Source organism: Nelusetta ayraudi, unplaced genomic scaffold (genome assembly GCF_046127955.1).
Source record: "Nelusetta ayraudi isolate G7.1 ecotype Tasmania unplaced genomic scaffold, CSIRO-AGI_Nayr_v1 ptg000011l, whole genome shotgun sequence".
In the NCBI taxonomy this organism is placed as follows: domain Eukaryota; kingdom Metazoa; phylum Chordata; class Actinopteri; order Tetraodontiformes; family Monacanthidae; genus Nelusetta; species Nelusetta ayraudi.
Window position 1 is genome coordinate 25,815,848 of NW_027466061.1, and position 23,153 is coordinate 25,839,000.

The 23,153-nt window shown below is 51.6% G+C and overlaps 2 protein-coding genes across 3 annotated transcripts in view; one reads left to right on the top strand and one right to left on the bottom strand.

Moving 5' to 3' along the window:
• The first annotated feature begins 351 nt into the window (after positions 1 to 351).
• oc90 (otoconin 90) lies at positions 352 to 8,826 on the top strand. The gene is made up of 18 exons (XM_076019829.1): positions 352 to 563; positions 732 to 800; positions 1,126 to 1,300; positions 1,773 to 1,879; positions 2,024 to 2,152; positions 2,268 to 2,333; positions 2,403 to 2,495; positions 3,260 to 3,363; positions 3,444 to 3,471; positions 3,729 to 3,938; positions 4,029 to 4,235; positions 4,325 to 4,471; positions 4,548 to 4,697; positions 5,339 to 5,434; positions 6,267 to 6,438; positions 6,516 to 6,622; positions 7,887 to 8,187; positions 8,517 to 8,826. Exons 1-18 carry the CDS (start codon positions 521 to 523, stop codon positions 8,824 to 8,826), a joined length of 2,514 nt encoding a protein of 837 aa, XP_075875944.1. The 5' UTR covers positions 352 to 520.
• A 70-nt stretch (positions 8,827 to 8,896) lies between these two features.
• efr3a (EFR3 homolog A (S. cerevisiae)) overlaps positions 8,897 to 23,153 on the bottom strand; it is a 29,300-nt gene continuing 15,043 nt past the window's right edge. The window contains exons 7-26 of one of the 2 annotated variants that reach the window (XM_076022238.1): positions 22,473 to 22,594; positions 21,717 to 21,866; positions 19,616 to 19,756; positions 19,074 to 19,152; positions 18,213 to 18,348; positions 17,998 to 18,075; positions 17,280 to 17,453; positions 17,077 to 17,191; positions 16,924 to 16,975; positions 16,647 to 16,819; positions 16,479 to 16,554; positions 16,226 to 16,387; positions 15,400 to 15,531; positions 15,240 to 15,307; positions 15,022 to 15,149; positions 13,212 to 13,297; positions 13,059 to 13,107; positions 12,155 to 12,258; positions 12,033 to 12,082; positions 8,897 to 11,113 (exon numbers count right to left, since the gene is read on the bottom strand). In XM_076022238.1, the coding sequence (XP_075878353.1) occupies positions 11,008 to 11,113; positions 12,033 to 12,082; positions 12,155 to 12,258; positions 13,059 to 13,107; positions 13,212 to 13,297; positions 15,022 to 15,149; positions 15,240 to 15,307; positions 15,400 to 15,531; positions 16,226 to 16,387; positions 16,479 to 16,554; positions 16,647 to 16,819; positions 16,924 to 16,975; positions 17,077 to 17,191; positions 17,280 to 17,453; positions 17,998 to 18,075; positions 18,213 to 18,348; positions 19,074 to 19,152; positions 19,616 to 19,756; positions 21,717 to 21,866; positions 22,473 to 22,594 (2,181 nt within the window). In that variant the 3' untranslated portion in view covers positions 8,897 to 11,007. The remainder of the gene's footprint in view (positions 11,114 to 12,032; positions 12,083 to 12,154; positions 12,259 to 13,058; positions 13,108 to 13,211; positions 13,298 to 15,021; positions 15,150 to 15,239; positions 15,308 to 15,399; positions 15,532 to 16,225; positions 16,388 to 16,478; positions 16,555 to 16,646; positions 16,820 to 16,923; positions 16,976 to 17,076; positions 17,192 to 17,279; positions 17,454 to 17,997; positions 18,076 to 18,212; positions 18,349 to 19,073; positions 19,153 to 19,615; positions 19,757 to 21,716; positions 21,867 to 22,472; positions 22,595 to 23,153) is intronic. The other variant, XM_076022239.1, reaches the window with a different exon arrangement.

Below are 23,153 nucleotides of genomic sequence, written 5' to 3' on the forward strand. Positions count from 1 at the left end.
ATCCCACACAATACCCCACTATCAACCCCCTACTCTGAGCCCTCTGACCTCAGGGACCATCTGATAAGACCAGGTGACCCCCCCACCCCCGGCGGGACAAAGACGCACTCTGTGGGTTACAGCCTTGGATACGCGCTCAGGTGTCAGCAGGCAGCCAATCAGAGGAGGGCGGGCGGTGGATAAAGATGCTCCACAGGTCGGAATGCTCACAATGCCGCGTCGGAGCCCGGTGTTCGGGATGTTTCTCTCCACGACTTCTGTCCAATGAGGAGACAGCGGCCACGACAGTAACACAGTAGGACGCCCTGACGCAGCAGCTGCAGGAAGTTGGGAAACAGAAGAACTGGAAACGGAAGTGCGGGACTCTTTTGATCCAAATGTTCTGGAGATCGAGTGCAGTTGACGGTCATTAGCATCTTGTGGTTCCTTCAGGCTAATGTTAGTGACTGGACTGTGGCCTGACCCATCGCAGTGAGACCTTCCACTCCCGCGTCCAAGGCCTTGCCCTCCAGGACGAGTCATGTTTCTGATCTGGTTCTTCCTGCTGGCTGCGGCTCCCTGTGGTGAGTTTCCTGCACCGCTGCTTTCAAAATGTCCCACAATCCTCTTGCGTGCGTGCGTGTCGTGTGACTGTGATTATGATGGAAGGTGACAGCTTGTTGATGTGTTAAATGTTAACGGCGTCACTCGGGCTGGTGATTAAGCTCTGTTATTTTCTCCTTCTTCTCCAGCACTGTCCTCCAGCTCTGTGTTCTGCCCCGACCCACTGGGTGGCGACCACAATGGCGATCATGTGACCGGTGAGGAGCGATCAGCCGTGACTCATCTGATCCTCGGTTCAGTTTCACTAATGAGGCTGCTCATTAGAATTGTAGCTTCTCGGCACCTCCTGTAGGGGTTGCGGCAGCAGGAAAGGTCAGAGGTCATTGGTTCATGCCCAACAGGCAGTTTAGCGTCATGCTAATACACAAATCTGAGTAAGAAATATCCAGCCCCGCATGTGGCTATATTGGTTCCCACCAGCAGAGGGCGCCCTTGTTTGTTGACACAGGCACGATTGGAAACACAGGAAAAGCAGAAGATGAACGCACACTTCCTGCTTGTGTTGTCACTTCCTGGCTGCAGGTTGTCTCGGCCTGCGCTTCACCTGGCTGCACGCGCTCTACGACAACCTGCCCTCGCTGGTGACCTTTGCCCTCAGGCTCCGTTGTGCATCGGGTCTCTGCCCTCGTGACCTGGAGGAGTACGGCTGCTCCTGCAGGTTTGCAGCAGTCGGGGAGCCAGTGGATGAGGTGGACAGGTGAGTCTGAAAGGATGTGGATGCAGCAGCAGCGGCAGCACTTGTACGTCAAACATCAATCTTCTCTTTATACAACTCTAATACAGGGGGTGGACAAACCTTTTGACTGGTGGGCCACAATGGGTTCTAAAACTTGACAGGGGGGCCGGAGCAGGAGCAGATGGCTGGAGTGTTTTGGTGACCCACCAAAAAAATATATATCATGGGATATGTAGAAAACATGTGCTTTAATGTCAATTGGAAATGAACAAAATAAATGTCCCAAGATATTTAGCTCTTTATTGAAATGACTCTTAAAACTCTGAAAAAATTGATTTTTTTTATTTTTTATTACTTACTTACTATTATAATTTCTTCAAGTTTGGTGGGCCAGGTTAAAAAGCTTAACGGGTCCGGTATGGCCCCCGGGCCATAGTTTGCCCATGCCTGCTCTAATACGTTCTCACATGGCCCTTGTATTTCCTCCCTTTAGGTGCTGTGAGACTCACAGGTTGTGTTTCCAGAACGCTGCCCCCTGCAGGCTGGAGATGCCTCCGCTTCCAGAAAACTTCACCTGCTGGGCCTCGAACAGCAGCTGTGGTCAGTCAGTCACATCTTTGTCCTCCTCCGTCTTTGCTACGCTAACCGCGGTTTCTTATTGAGCTCAGAGCCGCAACCCCACTGAGGGACGTTAACGTGCCGCCGCTGTTTCCTCCTAATGCACTGCTGCTTCCCTCCCTGCAGATGGCGCCGCTGAGCCCTGCCAGAGCACGTTGTGCCGCTGTGACCAGGACGCCATCGACTGCCTGAGTCGCAGCTCGTACAACTCCGGCCTGAGAGGCTTCGCACTCTCGTCGTGCTACAACCAGACAGGTAACAGCGCCACCATGAGGGCGCCACTGACCTCACTAGCGCATAGCTCTCAGTCGGGGAGGAAGATTTCCAAAGAGTTTCAGAAGTTTGGGTTTGACTCCATCCCTTCCTTCAGATCTTCTCTCAACAGGAAACGACTCTCTGAGCTTCCTGCTCTACAACTCATCGCTGCCCCCTACAGGTAAAAACACAAGCCGAGCTCATCGTAGAACTTCTCAAAATGAAACAAGTTGTTGTGGTTGTTGTTCAGAGGCGGAGCCACTAACAACTGACACTGCAGCCGGGACGGCCCTGGACCTCGCCATCACTGTCCCGACGACCCGCCTCCCAGCCGCACCTACCGGTAGGTTAGCTCGTTTTTGCACAGGGGGTGGGCCCCTTTGTCAAAAATTTGACAAAGGGGCCGGAGCAGGAGCAGATGGACGTGAGGAGTGTTTTGGTGACCCACCTCGTAGGAGAAACAAATATATCATAGGATATGTGGAAAACATGTGCTTTTAATGTCAATGGAAATTGAACAAAAGCAGAGTTACAACAAAATCAGTGTCTTTGAAGCCCCACGGTATTTATCTCTTTTCTTCTTTATTGAAATGACTTGAAATGGAAAAAAATGGATGAAATGCAGCTATTTTATTACTTATTGACTATTACTATTAATAGTCCGGGGGACATAGTCCTTGCTTGTTGGAAATAGCGCTAACGTCCCGGCATTTTTTTTCGTTGACGGGGGGACGGGGACGGGGACGGGGGTGCTGGTTGGCTGGAAGTAGCGCAGTGCTAACGTCCCGACATTTCTTTGTTGAGCGGGGGAACGGGAGCGCGCTATCGCTGTCGCGCTACGCTAACGTGTCGGCAAAGTTACGTGACGGGGGGTGATTATGACTGCCTTTACGCGGGACGGACAGAGACACGCAGCGGGCCGGATGTGGCCCGCGGGCCGTAGTTTGGGGACCCCTGGTCCAAACTATAGCCCCCAGACCGTAGTTTGCCCATGCTTGCTTTAGCGCAATGGGTGCCACCAGGGACACCACCTGAAGGGTTACAATTAGCCACAACATTAGCGTCGTAGACATGCAACCAGTACTTACAGAAACCACTGTTTCTCAGGCCAGCTGGAGGAAGTTGGGGGCGTTGCCACGGAGACAGAGGAGAACGTTGATTTCGTCTCAGAAGGTGAAACCAAACCCACTCTCTTGTCTCAAGTTGCTCAGGTGCTACACAAACACCTTGAATCACTTCCGGCTGAGAAACCGCCTGTGGCAGCTTCCACTGAAGTCATTGTCACTCACAGATTTGGCCAAAGCTGAGATGGAAGAGGAGCTGGAGGAGGGAGGAGAGATGAAGGAGAACCTGACGAGCCTCAATACTTCCCTCAGCCCTGGTGAGTCGAAGCAGAAGCGCTTTAGCCAGCAGCACCAGTAGGGGGCCTGTTTGCATTAATCTTCAGTGATACAATGAAAGAGGGGAAAAAAGCATCTTGTTGCACCCCCTGGTGGCTGGCCGTGGTGTGGCCCAGTTGCTCAACCATCACTTTTGTGTCGACTCATTTATCATTGCACTGAATTCTGTGCTGAAGATTTCAGCTGGTGGACTGACGGCAGAGTCGAACACAAACCCACCGAAGAGTCTCTGCTGGACTTTGGTGGTGAAAACACAATTTCACACACTCAGACGACAACTAACATGACAACTGCCAGAGAGACGACAACCGCTAGTATGACAACTGCCAGAGAGACAACACCACCTCAGATCAGCTTGCATGGGGTGTCGCAGGAAGGAGGTCAAGGTCAGAATATTCCAGAGGACATTTCTTTGTTGTTGTTTTTTTCAATAAATAAATAAATCAAAATCATTTAATTTTTTGATGCCGGTTCAGCAGGTTCCATCCTGGTCACCACCTCCTCAACCACTTCAGTGGAACCAACAACCAGCAGCAGCCTGGAATCACTGGAGTCCTCTCAAGAAGAAGAAGAAGAAGAAGAAGGAGAAGAAGAAGAAGAAGAGGAAGAAGAAGAAGAAGAAGAAGAAGAAGAAGAAGAAGAAGAAGAAGAGGAAGAAGATGCTGAATCTTTAGACAAACACAGTGAGTTCAACTTAGCTTGCTAAGCTAAGCTAATCAGGTGCGGTAAACCCATCATCACTGGAGACACTGGAGCTTCTTTGTCTCCTCAGCCAACCGTGGCAGCACCACTCCGGCCGCCACAAGAGCCACAGCGACAGTCACAACCGCAGCAGCAGCGACAACCAGAAGGTCAACGTCAGCCGCAGCAGGGAGCAGCTCAGTTCCTCCGACAAAGACAACTCCGCCCTCATCGTCAGGTGCCCGAGCCCGACGCCGTGACGACTTTAGAGACGCGACGACTCGCTGAAACCTTTTGAATTTTCCCGTTTTCAGCGCAACGGCCTGCGACCTCTCCGCCTCCGTCCACCACAAGGCGCCCTGCGACGCCGCCACCGGGACGACTCACCGAGGAGGCAGAGAGGGGCGGAGCTCCGTGTGAGGAGCCGGAGAAGGAGGACAGCTCGCAGGAGGAGCAGGCTGAGGGTAACGTCAACAAAACGCCAGCTAACTGGTATTAGCATATCGTCTAAGCACTCAGGCTGGCTCAGTGGGCACAAGAGTCAGACACAGTGTGACCTTTGACAATGCACTGCATTATGGGTTGTTTTCGGTCTATGTGATGCTAAGCCAAGCATGGGAAAACCACAGCCTGGGGGCTATACGCAGCCCGTTAAGCTTTTCAATCCGGCCCACCCAACTTGAAGAATTTGTGTTAATAGTCATTCCCGAAATAGCTGAATTTCATCCAATTTCTTCAGTGTTTTAAGAGTAATTTAATTGAAGGGCTAAATACTGCAGGGCTTCAAAGACACATACATATTTTGTTGTTACGCTTTTGTTCATTTTCAGTTGACATCAAAGCGCATGCTTTCTACGTATCCTATGTGTATTTTTTGGGTCGGTCACCGAAACAGTCCATCCGTCTGCTCCTGCTCCAGCCCCTCTCTCAAATTTTAGAACCCAAAAAGTTTTGCCCAACCCTGGACTAAGCGCTATAAGTCACCAAGGGCCAAATAGCCGGACACAGTACAACCAATAATCTGTGTCCAGGCCAGTCTGTCCAGGGCCTCCCATCCTGTAGGGGGCGTCGCTGAGCTGCCGACTTATCTCACTGTCGTCATCAGCAGGTGTTGCTCGGAGGAGGACGGTGCCGTTCTTCGCCTGGTCCCTTCTGGAGTCAGTGGGCCTGACGGACATCCAGCTGCAGCCGGACAGCGCAGGTGTGTGAGGTGTGTGGCAGGCGTGTGTGTCTCACACTGGAGAGGAGACAGTGGCAGCTGCTGCTGTTTCAAAGAGAGGAAGCTCATCTTTGGCCTCAACATACAATTTGTCCATCCATCATCACCATCCGTTTTCTATACCCGGCTCCTCCTGCACTCAGGATTGCAGGGGGGTCTGCTGGAGCCTGACTCGTGCATTCGGTTCATTTATTTGTAGGTCGGTCATTATGTGCAGCTTGCTTGCTGGCTTGTTGAATGGAATGCACAAAAAAAGCAAACACAGCCATATCAAATTGAAACTATAATGGTGTGACTCATGAAGCAATAGGGTGATGATTGTGTGGTATTTACAGTATATATACAGTAAATCAAAATGCAAATAGTGCTAATAGGGCAGCCGTTGTTCTCCGACTAAATCCAGAGTGTGTCCACACTCGAAACTGTTCTGCCCAGCTTCCCTAGCAAGTCTGTGAGGAGACACACATACACGGCTAGCTAGCTAGCTAGCTACCTTGTGCCTCTTGTTTTGGCTGGACTGTCCCATTAGAATATAATAGAATAGCCTTTATTAATCATTAATCAATCAATTAATAATGGCAACAATACAGTGCAAAAGAAGGACAATTCTACTCATTAGAAAAACAGTAAAGAAGAAAGACTAAGAAAGGATAAAAACAAGATATTTACATTATATTGACAGTTGAATGATTTTATTTTAAGTTGTGTGCATAATATTGACAGATAAACAATTGTTTAATTGCACGATTATGAGAAGTCAGTGTTTGAGAAGAGGATTTCATTGAGAAGAACTGAGAGTGTTTCCCGTTCCCAGAGTGCAGCCGCTCCTTCACAGTGCGAGCCGAGGACGGCCGGGCTGTGCGGGAACTCCCGGCGCTGGGCGAGATGCTCCACTGCCTGACGTCCCGCTGCCCCCACGACTTCGAGATGTACGGCTGCTACTGCGGCCAGCAGGGCGGCGGTAGACCTCAGGACCAGCTGGACAGGTGAGCGCCGCTCCCGCCTTCCCAAAGACGTATCACGGTGCGGCTAACCCAGGCTCTGCCCCCTCGCTGCCGGCCAGGTGCTGCTTCTTCCACCGCTGCTGCCTGGCCAGGATCACCACCATGGGCTGCCGGCCGGACAGGAAGCTCAACGCTCACGTCACCTGCGAGGGCTCCAAGCCGCGATGTGAGAAACACCGACCTCGGGGTCGTCGACACCAACATGGCTGTTTTTGGAACTGTGTGTTCCTCTGCATGGTTTGGCCTCTGATCAACACGTCACCGCATTTGGAGGCTGCTGAAACTGGAGGTTTTTGGAACTGGAGTGCAGGGGAACTTTTTCCCAGAACTCCGCCTCCAGCAGTCACGTGCAGACAGAAGAACCGAGGGAAACCGCAATAGTGTCTCGTCGGCATTGTTGGACAGCGTCACAGTGTGCGATGCTAACCAGTGAGGTCTTTCCATAGAAACTAGTGGACGTAGCCAGCTAACGGAGTGGTTAGCCAAATCACTGCTGGCGCTATTCAGCAACTTATCAGCACTTTGTGTGTCGCCGTGCTTTGACTGACACGACTCCCAATCCGCATTTTGTTAAATTTTTTTTATTGATTTTGCAGTGAGCGGTGACGCCACTTTGCCGTCAGTCTATACCGGGCCCCCAGACTCCAAAATGGCGGCCCGTTCATTTCAATGTAGTTGCTCACACAGAGCAGACACTGAACAAGTTTTCTTCTGCACGAGAGGACGCACAGAGCCTGCGCACTTCACCCCATGCCGTTGTAACTCCCGTAAACATCAGGACACATCAGCCAATCAGAACGAGCGAAGACACAGCAGCAACATGCGACGCTGTGACGTCACGCTGGGATTAAACTCTTTTCTGGTGATTTTCTGGCCTTCATCATTTTATTTTGAAAGACTAAAAGACCTTGACTGAAAAATCTGCGATAGAAATATTTGCTATGAAGGTCACAGTCACCCTGTCAGCTGTTTCAGAGGCTTTTATTTTTGTGTATTGTGGTCTATGGGGAAAATGCTTCTTGGGCCCAATGGGATAATTTTGCTGCAGTACCTCGAGTGGCCACTGGATAAAACTTCCAGTCCAGGATCCCCTTCTTACAATTCATCTATGTACAGTTCCCTATTGTTTTTATTCTCTGGTCGTCAATCTTTTTTTGTGATCGGCTAAAATGGTCTTCCTGTTAGGAAGCGATATCGCCACCTACTGCTTTGGCATGTGCACTGCAGTGCTTGAGGGGGATCTTGTGGCCTCGTGTGAACGGAGGTAGTTTTGATCACACCGTCGGTGTGGACGGAGATCTTTATTTTGTAACCAGAGGGTCAAAAATGTTTTCAAAAATACCCATGTTGGTGTGGATGAGGCCTCATCTGGTGCCAGTAGGTGTGGCCACGCAGCCACTCAACCGGTGTGTGTATGTGTGTGTGTGCAGGCCGGGGCGTCACCGTGTGCGACAAGCTGCAGTGCGTGTGCGACAAGACCACGGCTCAGTGCATGGCGGCCGCTCGCTTCAACCACAGCCTGGCGCCGGGGCAGTGCCGAGGCCCCGCCCCTTCCTGTCGGCCCGCTGAGCTCCGACCCTCCCCTGAGTCCAGTGAGGAGGAGGAGGTGGGCGCAGCCTCCCACAGCCAGGAAGAGGTGGGCGGAGCCTCCAACAGCCAGGAGCACGACCCCCAAACTTCCACCAGCCCACCACCGCCGCTGGCACCGCTCGAAGCAGCAGGGCAGGACAGGTGAGGGAGGTCACACAGCTGCGAGGCCCCCTGGTGGCCGGTGGCAGTATCACGAAAATATTTCTAAAACATTGAGGCTCATGTGTTATTCCTTTTCATTTTAGTTTAATTAATAATTTAATTATTTATTACTTAGCCTTTTCTGTGTGTAGCTTTTATTGTATTTGTGTTAACTTGTAAAGTGTACTTGGGTATTCAGAAAGGTGCTTATAAGTAAAATTTATTACTAATATTATCATAATCATTACTATTATTATTATTATTGTCATTATTATTATTATTGTCATTATTATTATAATAAGTTCTTTACTCACTGGTTCTGCCTACAGTGACCAGAGCGCCGCCCTAATGGCCGAGGAGTTCCACAGCACTGCCCCTCCTCCTCCTCCTCCTCCTCCCCCTCCTCCTCCTCCACCCTCCAGTGAGGAGAGCAGAGAGCTCAATGCTCACAGTGGGACTTTAACCGACAACCTCAGGCCGACTGCAGAGTGGAACCAAGGCCGACCAGCAGGGGGAGCAGCTGAGAACAGGGAGGAGGAAGAGGAAGAGAAGAAGAAAGAGGAAGAAAAGGAAGAGGAGGAAGAAGAAGAAGAAGAAGAAGAAGAAAAGGAAGAAGAGGAAGAGGAGGGAACCAACTGAAGTTGTTTTCAGCTTCTGTCCAGAACCTGATCCATGAACCCAGAGGTCCATTAAAAACACAGACCAGCTGTTCTGATAGAAACATCTTTATTTGAATCTAAACACACTGTAGTTTTACACAGCTGAACTTCTGCTATTGGCCGGCCAAGCACAAACAGGAAGTGAGTGACAGACGTCCAGAGATCTTTGTTCCGTTTCTCAGCTGAAAAAAAATAAAATCAAACATCCATTTTTAAAGCAGGCGTGATTTTTTTTCTTTCTTCCTCCAGCAGGTTGAGTCCAGCATTGTGAAGTAAGGCGGCGCAGCAGAGACACAATGAGTGAGCAGTCAGTCACACTCTGCTCTTAAAGGGACAGTTCACCCAAAGTAAACATTCAAAATATTCTTGCCTCTCTGACTGTTGATTTACCATTGGATGGTGTAGCTGAGTGTGTGTGTGTGTGTATATGTGTGTGTGTCACCAACACTAATAAAGCAGAAAGGTGCTGCTGACTGCCAGTACCTTGTTGCCTCCCTGGTTGCAGTCGACCTCCTAAAGTTACGGTCGCGTGGTGAAATGTCCCTTTAAGCAGTCTGCAGCTTCCCGAGGATCAAACTGAGGGAGATGAAGAAGACTGGGAGATGAAGAAGACTCTGGTGGAATAGCCAGCTGGTTCGGCTCCACCGCAGGAAGTGCCACGACAGTCTATCCAGCGCCGTTTGTTCCAGCTCTCGTCCAATCAGAGGAGCTTTAACAACTGCATCGTCTCAAAGCAGCGTCTTAACAAAATACCATCACGTCGTCGACATTCAGCGGGTGACTTTATGTGGTGAAATAAGAGGAACCGACGGTTAGAGTCTTTTTTTCTGCCTTCAACTCGGTTTCCAAATCAATTCTACGACTCACAGCACCCCCTGCTCCATTACTGCGGTCGCCTCCCCTGGAGCCTGGCTCGGAGACGCTGTGAGTGCCGAGCAGGCGACCGGCGCTTTTCCAGCCGTGCCAGGCCCAGCCAGCTGGCGGCGCTATGTTCACATCTGCTGTGAAGCAGCAAGGTGAAGATAAAGTGAGTCTGGATGCGGCTTTGCTGCAGCAAAAATACATGACATTGTCTCTACATTCAATACTCTATCATCATCATCATCATCGTCATCATCCAGCATGATTCCACAGCAACAATGAAAATAAACAGTTTCTCCACTAAAACTGTCGACTCTGCAGCAGGAAAATAGAAAAATATAGGATATGCAGTCCACTCGCAGACACATTCATAGGGGAAGAGACTCCAGCAGAAGAGAAAGAAGAAGGAGGAGAAGAAGAAGAAAAAGAAGAAGAAGAAGAAGTCAGCTTCGGTGGGCTCTGTCAAAATCTACTTTCCATCCAGCTGATCCAAGCTCCAGCTTCCCTCGGCAACCTGCTCCAAACATCCCACACCTTCCCTCGTCCAATCAGCCGCGCCTCTCCGTCTGACGCTGCCGCTCGCTGCACAAAAGCCGCAACAAGCTGCAGAGGCCGGTGGGAGGGGCGCCGCTGAGCGTCACGTCACAGGACACGCAGATCTTCGCCGGCCACTCGCTCGGTTAAATAACAAGCTAGCAAGGCTAAGCTACCGCTGCTCCTGTCCCATTTCATTTTGATGTGACAACGGGAAGCTAGCTCGCTCAGACCACAAGTTTCCCGATGGCCAGAATAACATGCTCGGCTAACATGCTAGGCTAACAGCAAAGAGGCATTTCTACTGAGCGGCGTGGAAATGAAAGCAGTCTTTTCAGAGTTTGTGCTGCTGCTGGTTGATTTTTCCACTGACGCCAACGATGCTAAAACATAGAGCAGCTGGCTAATGTGTTCTTCTAGCTAGCACCTAACGCACAGTTCAGGTATAAAGCAGAGACAGAAGAAGAAGCGGGAGAAATGTTTCGGCATTGTTCGTGACCTCAACAGGAAGTGTAAGCACTACGGTCATGGTGGGCGGAGCTTCAGAGACATCCGCATCTTTTTTATTTTTGTATTCCTTTTTTTTGTTCTTGCTGCCTCATGAGGAGAATCGGGTGACAGAGAGCAGCCAATCCGCTGGCTGTAGTTCACATTGGAAGACGACATCTCGCCGTCCCAGATGTCACTGTGCTGGTGGGGGCGGGGCCATAGGGGTTTGCATCCTGTGCGTGTGCGTGTGCGTGTGCGTGTGCGCGTGTGTGTGTGTTCAGTAGACACAGAGGTCTGGGAACTTCATCTCGTAGACGGGGACGGACTGGTGCTGGGCGTGTCCCGCTGAGATGGAGACCACTCCAGACGGGCTGGGCGGCGGCCTGGCGGGGGAACAACTGCAGTCAGTTTTTGTCTGTGTTCTTATTTCATTGTCAAAGCAGTTGTACACATAGAACAATTGACTGCTGTTAGCCGTTAGCCACCGGCTGCATGGCACGCTAAGTGTGTGCAAGTTACCAGCGTTTGTCTTCTTCACTGGTGTTTGAACGTCGCTGATCCATTAAATCAGGGGTGTCAAACTCATTTTGGCTCACGGGCCACATAGAAGAAAATCTCTTCCCAAGCGGGCCGGACCGCTAGAATCATGGTATGGTAAAAATATCGTAAAAATAACAACAACTTCCAATTGTTTTCTTTGTTTGACTTCGTTTACTACCTCTGCATCAGTGTTGCCAACTCCTCAGTAAGGAAAGTCACTATTGGCTGTCCTAAAAGTCGCAAGAAGTCACCAAATGACGTCATCGTCTAATTTGCATAACTGACAATTTGCACTTGATCGCAACGTGATAACACCAGGAAAAGTCGCTAGAGTTGTCGTAAGTCGCTTTTGATAAAAAAAAAAAAAGGTCACCATGGAGAGAATAGCGACTTTTTGGGGGAGAAAGTCGCCAAGTTGGCAACACTGCTCTGCATCAGCGTTGTCCGTTTCGACAGAGACATTTTGGGGCACTGAGGGTAGCCAATAGGAGACGTTCTGGGGAAATTAGGGTAGCCAATAGAGGCGTGAGTGGATGTACTTGTGTCGATTTGCTCAGTGTTGAGTTTGTTTGCGAAGCAGAAACGATATTGCGACACCAAGTGGACACATTTAGAACAGTTTAACAGTTTGCGGGCACGGTCCGGCCCACGGGCCGTATGTTTGACACCCCTGAATGAAATACTTAGTTTCCAGGCAGTGTTGGGACTTAAAATCACAGGACGAGGACGAACAGTGGTTGGTGCTCGACTGGTGTCACTCACCTGATGGTCAGCTCGAAGATCTGTGCCAGTCGGTCGTGCAGCATGTTGGCCTGGAGGTGAAACACATCAACCATCACAGACTTTTAAACCCTCCGCCCATGCCTGATTGGTTCCCGCAGTACCTTGGACTCGCAGTGGGCGGCGATCTCCTCAAACGGAGCCTTCTGGAACTTCTCCATCACCTGCCGACGGCGCTCGCGCTCCTGCTCCTCCAGGCCCGTCGTGTCTGGTCAGGAGACGGAGGTAACGGTTACAGCTAATTGTTACTTATCGTTAGGTAATTGTTACTTATTGTTAGGTAATTGTTACGTAATTGTTACGTAATTGTTACGTAATTGTTACTTATGTGCTTGTCTTTGAAAAAAACGTTCTTTCAATGTCTTGGCTTTGAACCAATTCATTTTCTTGGGAGCAAGCTCTCCAGTTTTGGAGTACAGCAAAACTGCTGACATTAGATGAAAATGGTCCCACGCGGACACCTTTCTCTTTTTTCAGGCTTCAAATCACGACTCGAACTGATGGGATTTTCTTATTTTTTTCCTTCCATTCTTTCTTTCCCGCCTTCCATCCTTCCTTCCTTCCTTCTTTCCTTCTCTCCTTCCTTCTTTGCCTATACCCTCTATAACTCTTCCCACTATGTGAGAGAGCAATCTGGACTTTTTTGCACTATTGGTTTATAAAACCTTCCTCACCCCTGCCTCTGCACAATTGACCGTCTTTGTTTGTTTTGTAAGTAGATTGACTTTACTGTTTTTTTTCTTCTAATTACCATAATTATGGTATAATTTATTTTTTGTATTGTTTTTAGTGCTGCAACAGTGCAGTTTCCCAAGTTGGCGTCAGTGAAGTACATCTATTCTATTTGATTCAATTTCCTTCATTCCATCTTTCTTTCTTTCCTTCCTTCCTCCTTTCTTCCCCCCCTTCCTTCCTTCCTTCCTTCTTTTCTTTCTTTCTTTGTTGTGATGCATCCCGTTGACAGGTGTGTGTGTGTGTGTGTGTGTGTGTGTGTGTGTGCAAACTCACCGATGGCCTTCTTCAGGGTCTCGAAGGTGATCTCCTCGGCGAGCTCCGACTGAAACGCAGCAACGTGCAAAAAACAGGCGATGATGTCATCGACCAAAGTGTGCAATGCTGGAAAAAATGGCTACAGGTTTAGCTTGGTGTGTTCACACTGACTTTGTCTGGCAGGTTGTTGGACATAATGTCCACTTGCAGCGAGATGGTGTCCACGAAGCTCTTCCTCCTGGTCAGACGATCTTCATCTGCAGATGGAACTCACATCAATCATCCTGTTTCCTGCCCAGCGACCGATGAATCGCACGACGGGAAGCTCAACGGTGAACAACAGTGTTAGCGTCTTTTGGACGTCGGCAAGTGAGGTCACATGACTTGGAGAGACGAGACCAACCACAACACAACCGTGACAAACTGATGCAAGCCCACACGCTACATGTTCCACTGTAAGAGGCTACATACTGATACTAGCATGCTAATAGAAACAACAGGCATTACAAGCTAACTGAGGATGGTGGAGGTGCTACATGTGCAAGATTCCAGTCTGCAGAAAGAGATAGCGGCCAGAAGCTAGCGGTCACAGATATCAGATGATAGCGAGGATGGATGCTAGCTAGCTCCAGATGACAATAGCTGGCTTTACGTGGCGTTAGCCAGAGCTAGCCGATGCTAGCTGATGGTATTGGGCCTTTTTCGCAGACATGATCGTAAACGGCAGCAAGCGCCGGCGCCACCTGCCAGTGTGGAGGTGTAGCCGATGGTCTGATGTCCGGCAGCAGCACGACAACAAAGCGGCACAGGGTGTGTTTACTCACCGGGAAGGTTCCCCGAGCAAAGCCGGCAGAAGAGTGAGGAGAAACGATCAGAATGTCTGTTTGTGCGGCTGACAACAGGAAACAATAACGAGACTACGACTTGTCGCAGCTAATCCTGCAGGCGCGCTACTCTAAAGCCTGCTGTTAGCGGCAGGGCAACGGGCTTCTAAGGGTTGACAAGGCTAGTGGGGGACCTGCTGGGTGTGGGTGCCACAGTGCTGTTGTTTCAGAACACATTAACCACTTTGAAGGACTGAAGCAGCCCGAGGGCATGGAGGGAGGGATGGAGGGAGGGATGAAGGGAAGGAAGGAGGGAGGTCTAGCTGAAGCTCTAAAGGTGCGCGTTGGCCTTTTACCTCGGGACGACTGCTTGCACCTGTGCAGGATTTTTCCCACGGTGTAGAGCACTGAGCACACGCAGGAGAAAACCGGCGGTTAGAGCAAAGACCTCACTTCCAGCTGGGTCCAGCAGGGGGAGTTGGTGGGTACAGCTGCTCATCTCCCCCCCCCCCCCGTGCTGCTAATTGGCTGACCCGTCACAGCGCGGCGTTCCTAGGGGGGCACCGCAATTTTGAGGAGGACCAATGGCCTAATCCAGGCATGGGAAAACTACGGCCCGGGGGCCATATGCGGCCCGTTTCTAAACCTAAACCCGCCAAACATTCTATTAATAGTCAGTCATGGAATAGCTGTATTTCATCAATGTTCTCAGTGCTTTCAGTGTGGCCCCTCTCTCAAATTTTAGAACCCATGGTGGCCCACCAATCAAAAAGTGTGCCCACCCCTGCACTACTGCCACACACACCCTCAACAATTCCTCAGCCAGTTACACCAGCTGCAGCTCAGGTCTGCTTTCATTGGAGGAACAGAGAGCGTTGAAAGGGACAGCGCAAGCAAAACTAGCCCCTCATGGACCAAGCTGCAGCCAGCCAGCCAGACAGCCAGCCAGGTGTGTGTGTGTGTGTGTGTGTGTGTGTGTCAGTGTGCGCGTGTGTGAGCACATTGTACACGTGCGGAGACATCTGGGGTGGACTGTCCCTTGACGCTGCTCTTCTGTCTTTTATAATTCAGGGATTTTCTCAGAGCAAGAACCAGCCGATTATTTGACCGTAAGTGACAAGAAAAGGGGGCGGAGCCAGGATGGTGGCCGGACGCACCTGTGACCTGAGGGACGTAGGGGACGGAGAGCCTCTCGGCGTTGTATCCCGGCGCCGCCAGGCACTCAGCCATGTCGGCCGTCTGGAAGTAGAGCGGCCGCTTGTCCTTGTCCAGGGATTCGGGAAGTCTGGGAGGAGGAGCCGCTAACGTTAAGACAGCGTGGTCGGCTGGAGCAGCGCCTGCGCCTGTGGCTGCGCCTGCGGCTGCGCTCACTTACGGACACTTGTCTCTGAAGATGTGCTCGGGGAGGAGGTACGGAGCCTCCATGTTCCTCTGCTCGATGACCTGGAGGGATCAGCAGGGTCAAAGCCCGGTCACCACACGGAGCTCCGCCGTGGAGCTCAACCCAGCAGGTCGCAGGGTTTGATTGCGCTCACCTTGCTGACGTGCTGGCAGAAGGCGGGGTTGGCGATCATCTGGCTCAGGAAGTTGAGGTACGCCGCCACCAGCGCCATGATGCCGCATCGGATGAACATGGACATGTTCTCCTCGTTGGCCAGAGCCATGTCCTGCAGGGGGCGACAGCAGCAGCAGCAGCAGCAGCAGCAGCAGCAGAAGCAGATTCTGGTCATTGTGGGCAGCTAACATTTAGCATCACAGGCTAATCCATCGCGCTAGCTAGCTTGAAATGATTAGAATTAAAGGTCCAGTGTGTAAAATGTGTGTAAAGGTTAGCCTGATTTATGAGCTTTATAATAGGTTAATATGCTGCCTGTAAAAACATGAATAAAAGTGTATACTGGCACTACAATAAAAGTCATTTGGTTTTTCTAACTTGAGAACGATGACGACATGTATGAGAATGTACACAGATCAAGGCTGTTGCTCCCAGCTGCCATCTCGCACTGCCATATTTCTAAGGAAGCCCAGTGTGGACAATCTAGCTGCCTGCCTAGCCAGGTTCACCCTAATTGCGATTTGTAGTTGGGGCGAACACTCGCGTCCTCAAATAAACCAACGAAGAAGAAGGTCTACGAGGTATCCAAGTTTGTGTGTGCAGGCCATCGTAGTTCACTGGCAAGCTCAGGAGGGGGAGTCAGAGTGAAAGAGATCTGCAATCTAGAATCTGACCACAAGATGGCAGAATTTTACACACTGTACCTTTACATTAGACTTTCAATTGATTGACCCAAGGCTGACTTTGCCACTGCACCTGGTGGTTGAACAGCTAAACGCTGGCTGGGGCGGCCACCGTGCGGTTACCTGCAGGGCTATGGCGAGGCGGATCAGGTCGACCACCACCTCCTCGTTGGCCAGCTCGATGGTGGCCACGGCCAGCGTGGTGAAGAGCAGCTCAAAGTTCTTGTGCGAGTTGTCCTCCTCCTTGCTGCCCAGGTAGATGTGACGGTAGAGCTGCTGGCCGTGCTGGACAGACACACACGCACACGCGCACACACACACAGTGAGCGGGAAGCAGGAGTTTCTCAGGACCTCCCTGACGGTTGGTGACCTTCACCTTCTTCATGAAGGCCACGTCCTGTTTGGAGATCTTCTCCCGTTTGATCTTCAGCGCTGCCACGTTGGGGATGATCCTGTCAAACACACACACACACACACACACACACACACAGTCAGAGTCAGAGGCTCCGCCCACCTGGCCCTGGGCCCCCGGACCCTGATGTACCTGATGCCCCTCAGCTTGGCTCGGTTGTCGTGGCGGTCGATGATGTTGTGCAGGATCTCCAGCACCAGCTGCCTCAGCTCGTTCTCCTCCATCAGCGAGATGGAGAACAGCGGCTCCAGGAAGGGCGGGGGCAGCGCCGCCGCCATCGACTTGGCCTTGAAGCCAGAGGTCACCTGAGGGCGGGGAGGCGGAGAGAGGCGGGGAGGTCACTAAGCTGGGGAGCGGTGTCGCGGCCCTTTGTGACATCACATAGGGCCGACGTTTTGCTCGAACTCACCATGATGAGGGAGCTCAGCAACATGGCCTGGATCCGTTTGGTTCCCTGGTGCCTGAAGAAATCAAGACAGGAAGCAAAGGTGTCAGACAGGAAGTGACACGTCCTCTCAGGTGGGGGTGGAGGGGGGGGGGGCGGTCGATGGAAGCAACTTACCCGATCTTGACGGTGTCCAGCGTGTGGCAGGGCGTCCCGTAGACCGGAACCTTCCCCATGATGAACATCATGACCTCGGCCCGCTGGTAGTCAGGCAGGTTCCCCCCGAAGAACCCTGGAGGGCCACACACACCGTGATCAGAGGAGTGTGTGTGTGTGTGTGTGTGTGTGTGTGTGTGTGTGAGAGAGGATTTGTGTGCTACCGATGGTCTGGATGATGGCGTTTTGGACGATCCTCTCCTCGCTCTCTCGGCCGCTGCGGCCCGATGACGACACGCTGGCGGCCGAGTTCCTCCTGGACGACTCGCCCAGCTCGAAGTCCACGCTCATCCTCAGGTGTTTGAGCAGCGTGTTGAACACTTCCAGCACGGTGGGCCCTGGGAGCAGCACGCACGCACACACACACACACAAGTGTTCACACCAGATAAAACGCCAGCAATCCAAAGGTTCTGATTGGACGACGGCACCCAACCCACCATCCAATCAGCAAAGACTTGGGTAGGTTAAAAAAAACACAGTGGCGAAGGTGCTCAAGAGAAAAAAAAAAAAAAAAAAGCGGATGCATGCTAATGCTAAGCTACCAGGAGCTAGCACAGCACGGAGACTTTAGGGTTTTCTTCATCAATCTGTATTCTTGCGTAAAAATGTGTCACATCTTTGGGTTTAGTCGTGAAAGCGCTCGGCTAACGGCTCTCAGTCGTTGTGCTGAGCCAAGCCAAGCTAAGCTAAGCACCGCTAACACGTATCGGACGTAAAAACGTGAATCCACACGCTAACAACTACTGCACAAACACTGAAAACTCGAACGGTCGGTCGACTCACAGCACGACAACGTGACGCGAGGTGGGTGGGGTCAAAGCACGGGTGGTGTGAGGTGTGCTAATGCTGACGCTAGTGCTAGCACAAAAGCCATACCATACCGAGCCACAGATTGGGCGGGAGGGTGATTTCGCTTTCAAAGGCGAACGGTTCACTTCTCTTGTTCTCCTGAATCAAACCTGTTCAGAGGGGATGTTGCAGTTTTTGGTGTAGTTGTTGTTTTGTCCAGGAGGGGGCAGAGGAGTGTGGGTTGGGGACGAGGAAGAGACAGGAGTCCGTCAACGAAACGGGTCGCAGCTCGCCGGCGCCAACTCACCGACGGAGCCTTTGGCGGCGATGGCCACGGTCTCCAGCAGCACCTGCACGATGCCGGCTCTGACCCGCGGCGTGTCCTTGTTGTGGGTGTCCAGGTGGTTCAACACCTGCTGGATGACGTGGTGGGAGTGCTGCGCCTGTTGGCACACACACACACACACACACACACACACACACACACACACACACACACACACACACACACACACACACACACACACACACACACAGACAGGGGGCGACGGTGAGCACGTCACACATCTATCCAAACTCGTTTTCCTGTGACCGGCGCTGAGCTAACCGATGTTAACGCTGTTAACCAGGCCTGTCGACCCAAATCCTGTGAAATTGTTGAGATATCATGTAAAAAAAACTTGGGAGGAGCAAGAGTGCCTCCTGCTGGTGGACCTGTGAATCTCAGGTTCAGAACTTTGCCAGCGCCGCTGGATTAGAATCTTATTATTCTTTGTCTCTTTTGAACTTTGTGTGGTTAAAATGAATCAATTTAACACTTTGCAGGTCCGTTACGTCACTGAAGTGCAATTGCAAACTTTAGCCAAGGCATGGGCAAACTACGGCCCAGGGGCCACATGCGGCCCATTAAGCTTTTTAATCCGGCCCGCCAAACTTGAAACTATATTAATAAACCTTATTATTATTCGCGTTTTCTGCCACAGTGATAATGATTTTTTTTTTTTAAATAGCAGCAACTCTTGCACTAATAGAAAAAAAGCTGCATTTCATTTGTTTGATTTTCAGTGTTTAAAGAGTCACTTCAACAAAGAGGACGTCAAAGAGATACTTTGTTGAAATGAATGAAAGGATAGGAGGAAGCAGAAGCCCCGCCCCCTGGGGGACCCACCTGGATGGAGTACATGATGATCCTGAAGCAGGACACGGCAAACTCGTTGGGTTCCCACAGGCGGTGGTTGTCCAGGTGCCTGCAGGGGAGAAGATCCACAGGCTCAGACCGGCCCACCGACTGACCAGGAAGAAACCAGAGGCCACGCCGCGTTTTCACTCAGAACGTTGCGGCAAACCGGCCTCCAGTTCAGCAGACGAGGCAGCAACCAGTGGCAGCAGGTGCCAGGGGTGGCTGGCAGCTGGGAGGAGCCACTGGGAGCAGGGGGAGGGGCTGTGTGTGTGTGTGTAAGAGAGACATGGCAGTGTGTGTGATGTCTCTGGATTAATTGCAGGAGAATCTCAGCTCCTCGCTGTTGCCATGGCAACTCCTCAGTGTATTGACAACATTCCATGATTTTAAAGTCTCATTAGCCAGACAGCGGCTAAGGTCCCGAATGCACCGACTGCTGCCTGCAGCTACATGCTAATGCTTGCAGCTGTTGTCAGTACACAAACCCCTATAGCAGGTGACATCTGGCTAGTCCACGTCCAGGTACTCACACCAAGACGGGACGCACGGCGTTGTTCATGTTGCCGTACGCCGCCCGGCCCAGCAGCTCCCGGAAGCAGCTCTCGGCCAGTGCCGCCGGGTTCTCCTCGCCGTCCTGACCCACCACTGAGGGCGTGCTGGGATGCCCCGCCCTGCAGGACATGAGAGAGAGAGAGAGAGAGATTGCTAAACGTGAAAATATAGGTGAAAAAATATTCCTGGGGATGTAGAGGTCATGTGACCCTGTCTGTGGTGCTGCGGGCTGCAGGGGGCGCCCATCCTGCCCATCCTGTCACCTGCGAGGAGCAGAAACCGCTGCGGCCTGGGGTTTAAAATGTTTTCAGCTTCTATTTGCTTTCTTCTTCGTTTGATCTCGAAACTGATTTTGGACGCAGAGCAAATGTTGGGAAGCTGACTTGGAAACTGGCTGTTCCAGATTTTCAAGGATGAACAACAACACGCGCTGTGGGAAGCTGAATACACAGCACTGTGTGTGTCTGTGTGTGCGCGCGCACATGCACACGCCCTTCACCAAAAGCAATTAACAGAATCAGGCGCCCTTGGCCAGCGCCTCCTGTTGGCTAAAAGGGCCCAGAAGGTGGCGCCGCGCCGGATGCGTTCAGGAAGCACAACGACCAGTGAGGCGGGAGGTGTTGGGTTTAGACAGCGAGCAGCTGATCCCGGAGCATACAACAAACAGGACACTGAAACTGTGATTTCCCAGTTACATTAGGAACCACTAGGGGGTGGTGTTGGTCCTGGAAAAGAACCAACACCTCACAACCCCTGGGTCCTGGATTCCCGTCTGACCTGCAGCAAAAATCACCAGAAAAACATGAGAAAAATGTAACTTCCTTCTTGACCAGCAGGGGGAGCTCTGCAGCCCTGATCGGAGCTCCAGACACGCTAAACCTCGGAATTAATCTCTGCTCTGCAGGCAGATGCGGGGTGGAGAAGAGTCAAAACCGTGAGATAATGTGACAGTTTTGAGGGAGAAGGATGAAAGTGAGGACGGCGAACAGTGAGGAAGGTCTTCAGCTCTGGGCTGACGACGGTGAATTCCTCCACACGCAAGTTCAGCGAGGAGACAGACGCAGTAAAAAACACTGGGTCCAAAAATAGCTTCTGGTTGTCAGGGAAACCGCCGGGATGATACGCAGCCGTGGAGGTGGGGGTGGCAGGACCAGGAGAAGAAGACAGAGAAGAAGAAGATTGAAGATTGAGGAAGAGGAGAGGAAGAGAGAGAAGATGAGATGAGAGGAGAGGAAGAGGAAGAAGCTCCGCCTTGACGACTTAACGAGCCTCGTTAACCAGACGATTCAGCCAAATTCGCAACAGTGGACTTCCTGTTTTCCTCGCCGTTTGAGATGCAAAGGCCGCCAGCAAGAACAAGCAGTTGGTCGACAGCAGAAATCTGGCAAATGCAAAGAATAAACAGCAGAGAGTCTATTTTAACCTTGAGCTCGACCTTCAGGTTTCTGACACTTTTTGTGGGGGAGGAGAGTTTGAATCCCATCCCGGCTGCAAATACGTTTCAACCAGAGCACCAGCAGGGGGAAGCAGAGAGGATGCTGGGAGCTGGTGGGAGGGGCTCCCTCGGGATGGAGGATTGAACCAGATCCAGCAGCACCGTCCAAAAGTCTCTTATGAAATCTGTCCCGAGGACTTCAAGAAGCTGCTTGCAAAGTTCTCCTGGAGATCAACAAAGTATCTATCCATCCATCCATCCATCTATCCATCCATCCATCTATCCATCCATCCATCCATCTATCAATCATGTCCCAGACGGGCCAGGGTCACGGTGGCCGCTAGGGTCATGTGACGCAAGCCTTGTGATTGGTCAGATTGTGATTCAGTCTGGGGAAACCAGCTGTGACCGGCACTGCTGACTGACCGTACTGTGATGTCATCAGCAGTCACATGACCTCAGACTGAGGACACATCAGGCTTCAGCAGCAGCAGAAGACACCACCACTTCCTGTTTGTCTGGTCGCTTCTGTCTCCGCCCCAACACTGGTTCTGCTGCTTCCCCCAGTGTGTGTGTGTGTGTGTGTGTGTGTGTGTGTGTGTGTGTGTGTGTGAGTGTGTGTGAGTGTGAGCACGCCCCCCTACCTGTCCAGGTCCTCAGCGTCCTGCATGTTGAACAGCATGGAGGGGATGAGCTTGTCCATGTGCTGCGGCTCCCAGATGATGGCCTGCAGCTCGTCATTGACCGTCTTCCTGACCACACCTTGCAGCCCGCGGATCCCCGCAACACGGATCCTGGCGGGGAGAACACGGCAGCAGTCAAGGCGGTGACATTAGATTGTAGACAAAGTCAGCCTTTTGTCAAATCAAACACTTTCAGTCCACTGGTAATCTAATTTAAAGGTACAGTGTGTAAAATTCTGCTGTCTAGTAGTCAGATTCTAGATTGCAGTGCTCTTTCACTCCCCCGCCCTCTCCCAAGCTTGCCAGAGAACTACGGTGGCCTGCGCACCCAAACCTGGATGTCTTGTCCACACTTGGGCTTCCTTAGAAATATAGCAGTGCTATGGGGTAGGAAAACCAACCAAAATACTTCTGTTGTACTGCCACTATACACTTTTAATAATGTATTTATGGGCAGTATGTTAAGCTTTTACCAATACAAAAATCATAAATCAAGCTATATGCAACACACTGGACCTTAAGACGTGATTTTGGTTGGACTGCGAATGGCTCTACCAGTTGATAATTGATGCTGTTTGATGCTAGCAGTCCTAGAATCTGTGGTTGGCAGGCTCCCACTGTGGCCTGTAGGGGGCAGCACACCTCGCAGCAGCAGCGACTTGCTGCGGCCGAACTTTCACACTGAAACGCGGAGAGAGGCGAGCAAGAGAGCCTCACCTGGTCCTGGTTTCTGAGTCTTCGTGGGTGGAGTGGCACATGGCGCTGAACTGGGACACGAAGAAGTCGTAGCGCCGATGGTAGGATGGCGTGTCTTCCTCAATGTTGGCGAACTTCACAAACTGGGAAAGGCGAAAGCGGTGACACGTCGTCGGGTTAAAACTGGGCGAGTGAGTCCTGCAGAGTTTGTGTGTCTGAGCTCCAGCGCTTTAACGTTCCATCACACACACACGCACGCACGCACGCACGCACGCACGCACGCACGCACGCACGCACGCACGCACGCACGCACGCCTCATTAGAAGGCTGGAAGCGCAACGAAATGAAAAGTGCAGCGCCGCCGTTCCGTTATCTCTCCTTCTTCCCACAGCCGATAAATCTTCTGGGAAAACGATTCAGCTGGTCGGGTATTAAAGAGGAGCGAGTCGCTGTCCTCCGCCCGCCTCCAACCACTCGCTGCTGATGACTCTGATTGTTGACCCTTCAACAATGGCGGGATGATGAAATGACGGCGTAGAGTTTCTCCGCTGAGGCGCAGACCGGAGGCTGATTAGGGCGATAAGTGGCCGAGAGTCGGCTCTCTCGCTCCCGCCTGTAATCTTCCCTCCAGCCCTCCGGAGAGCCCCTCCCCCCCCAATGCCGTGGATGGCCACTTCTGGCCACCCGGCTGCTGTTTTTGCA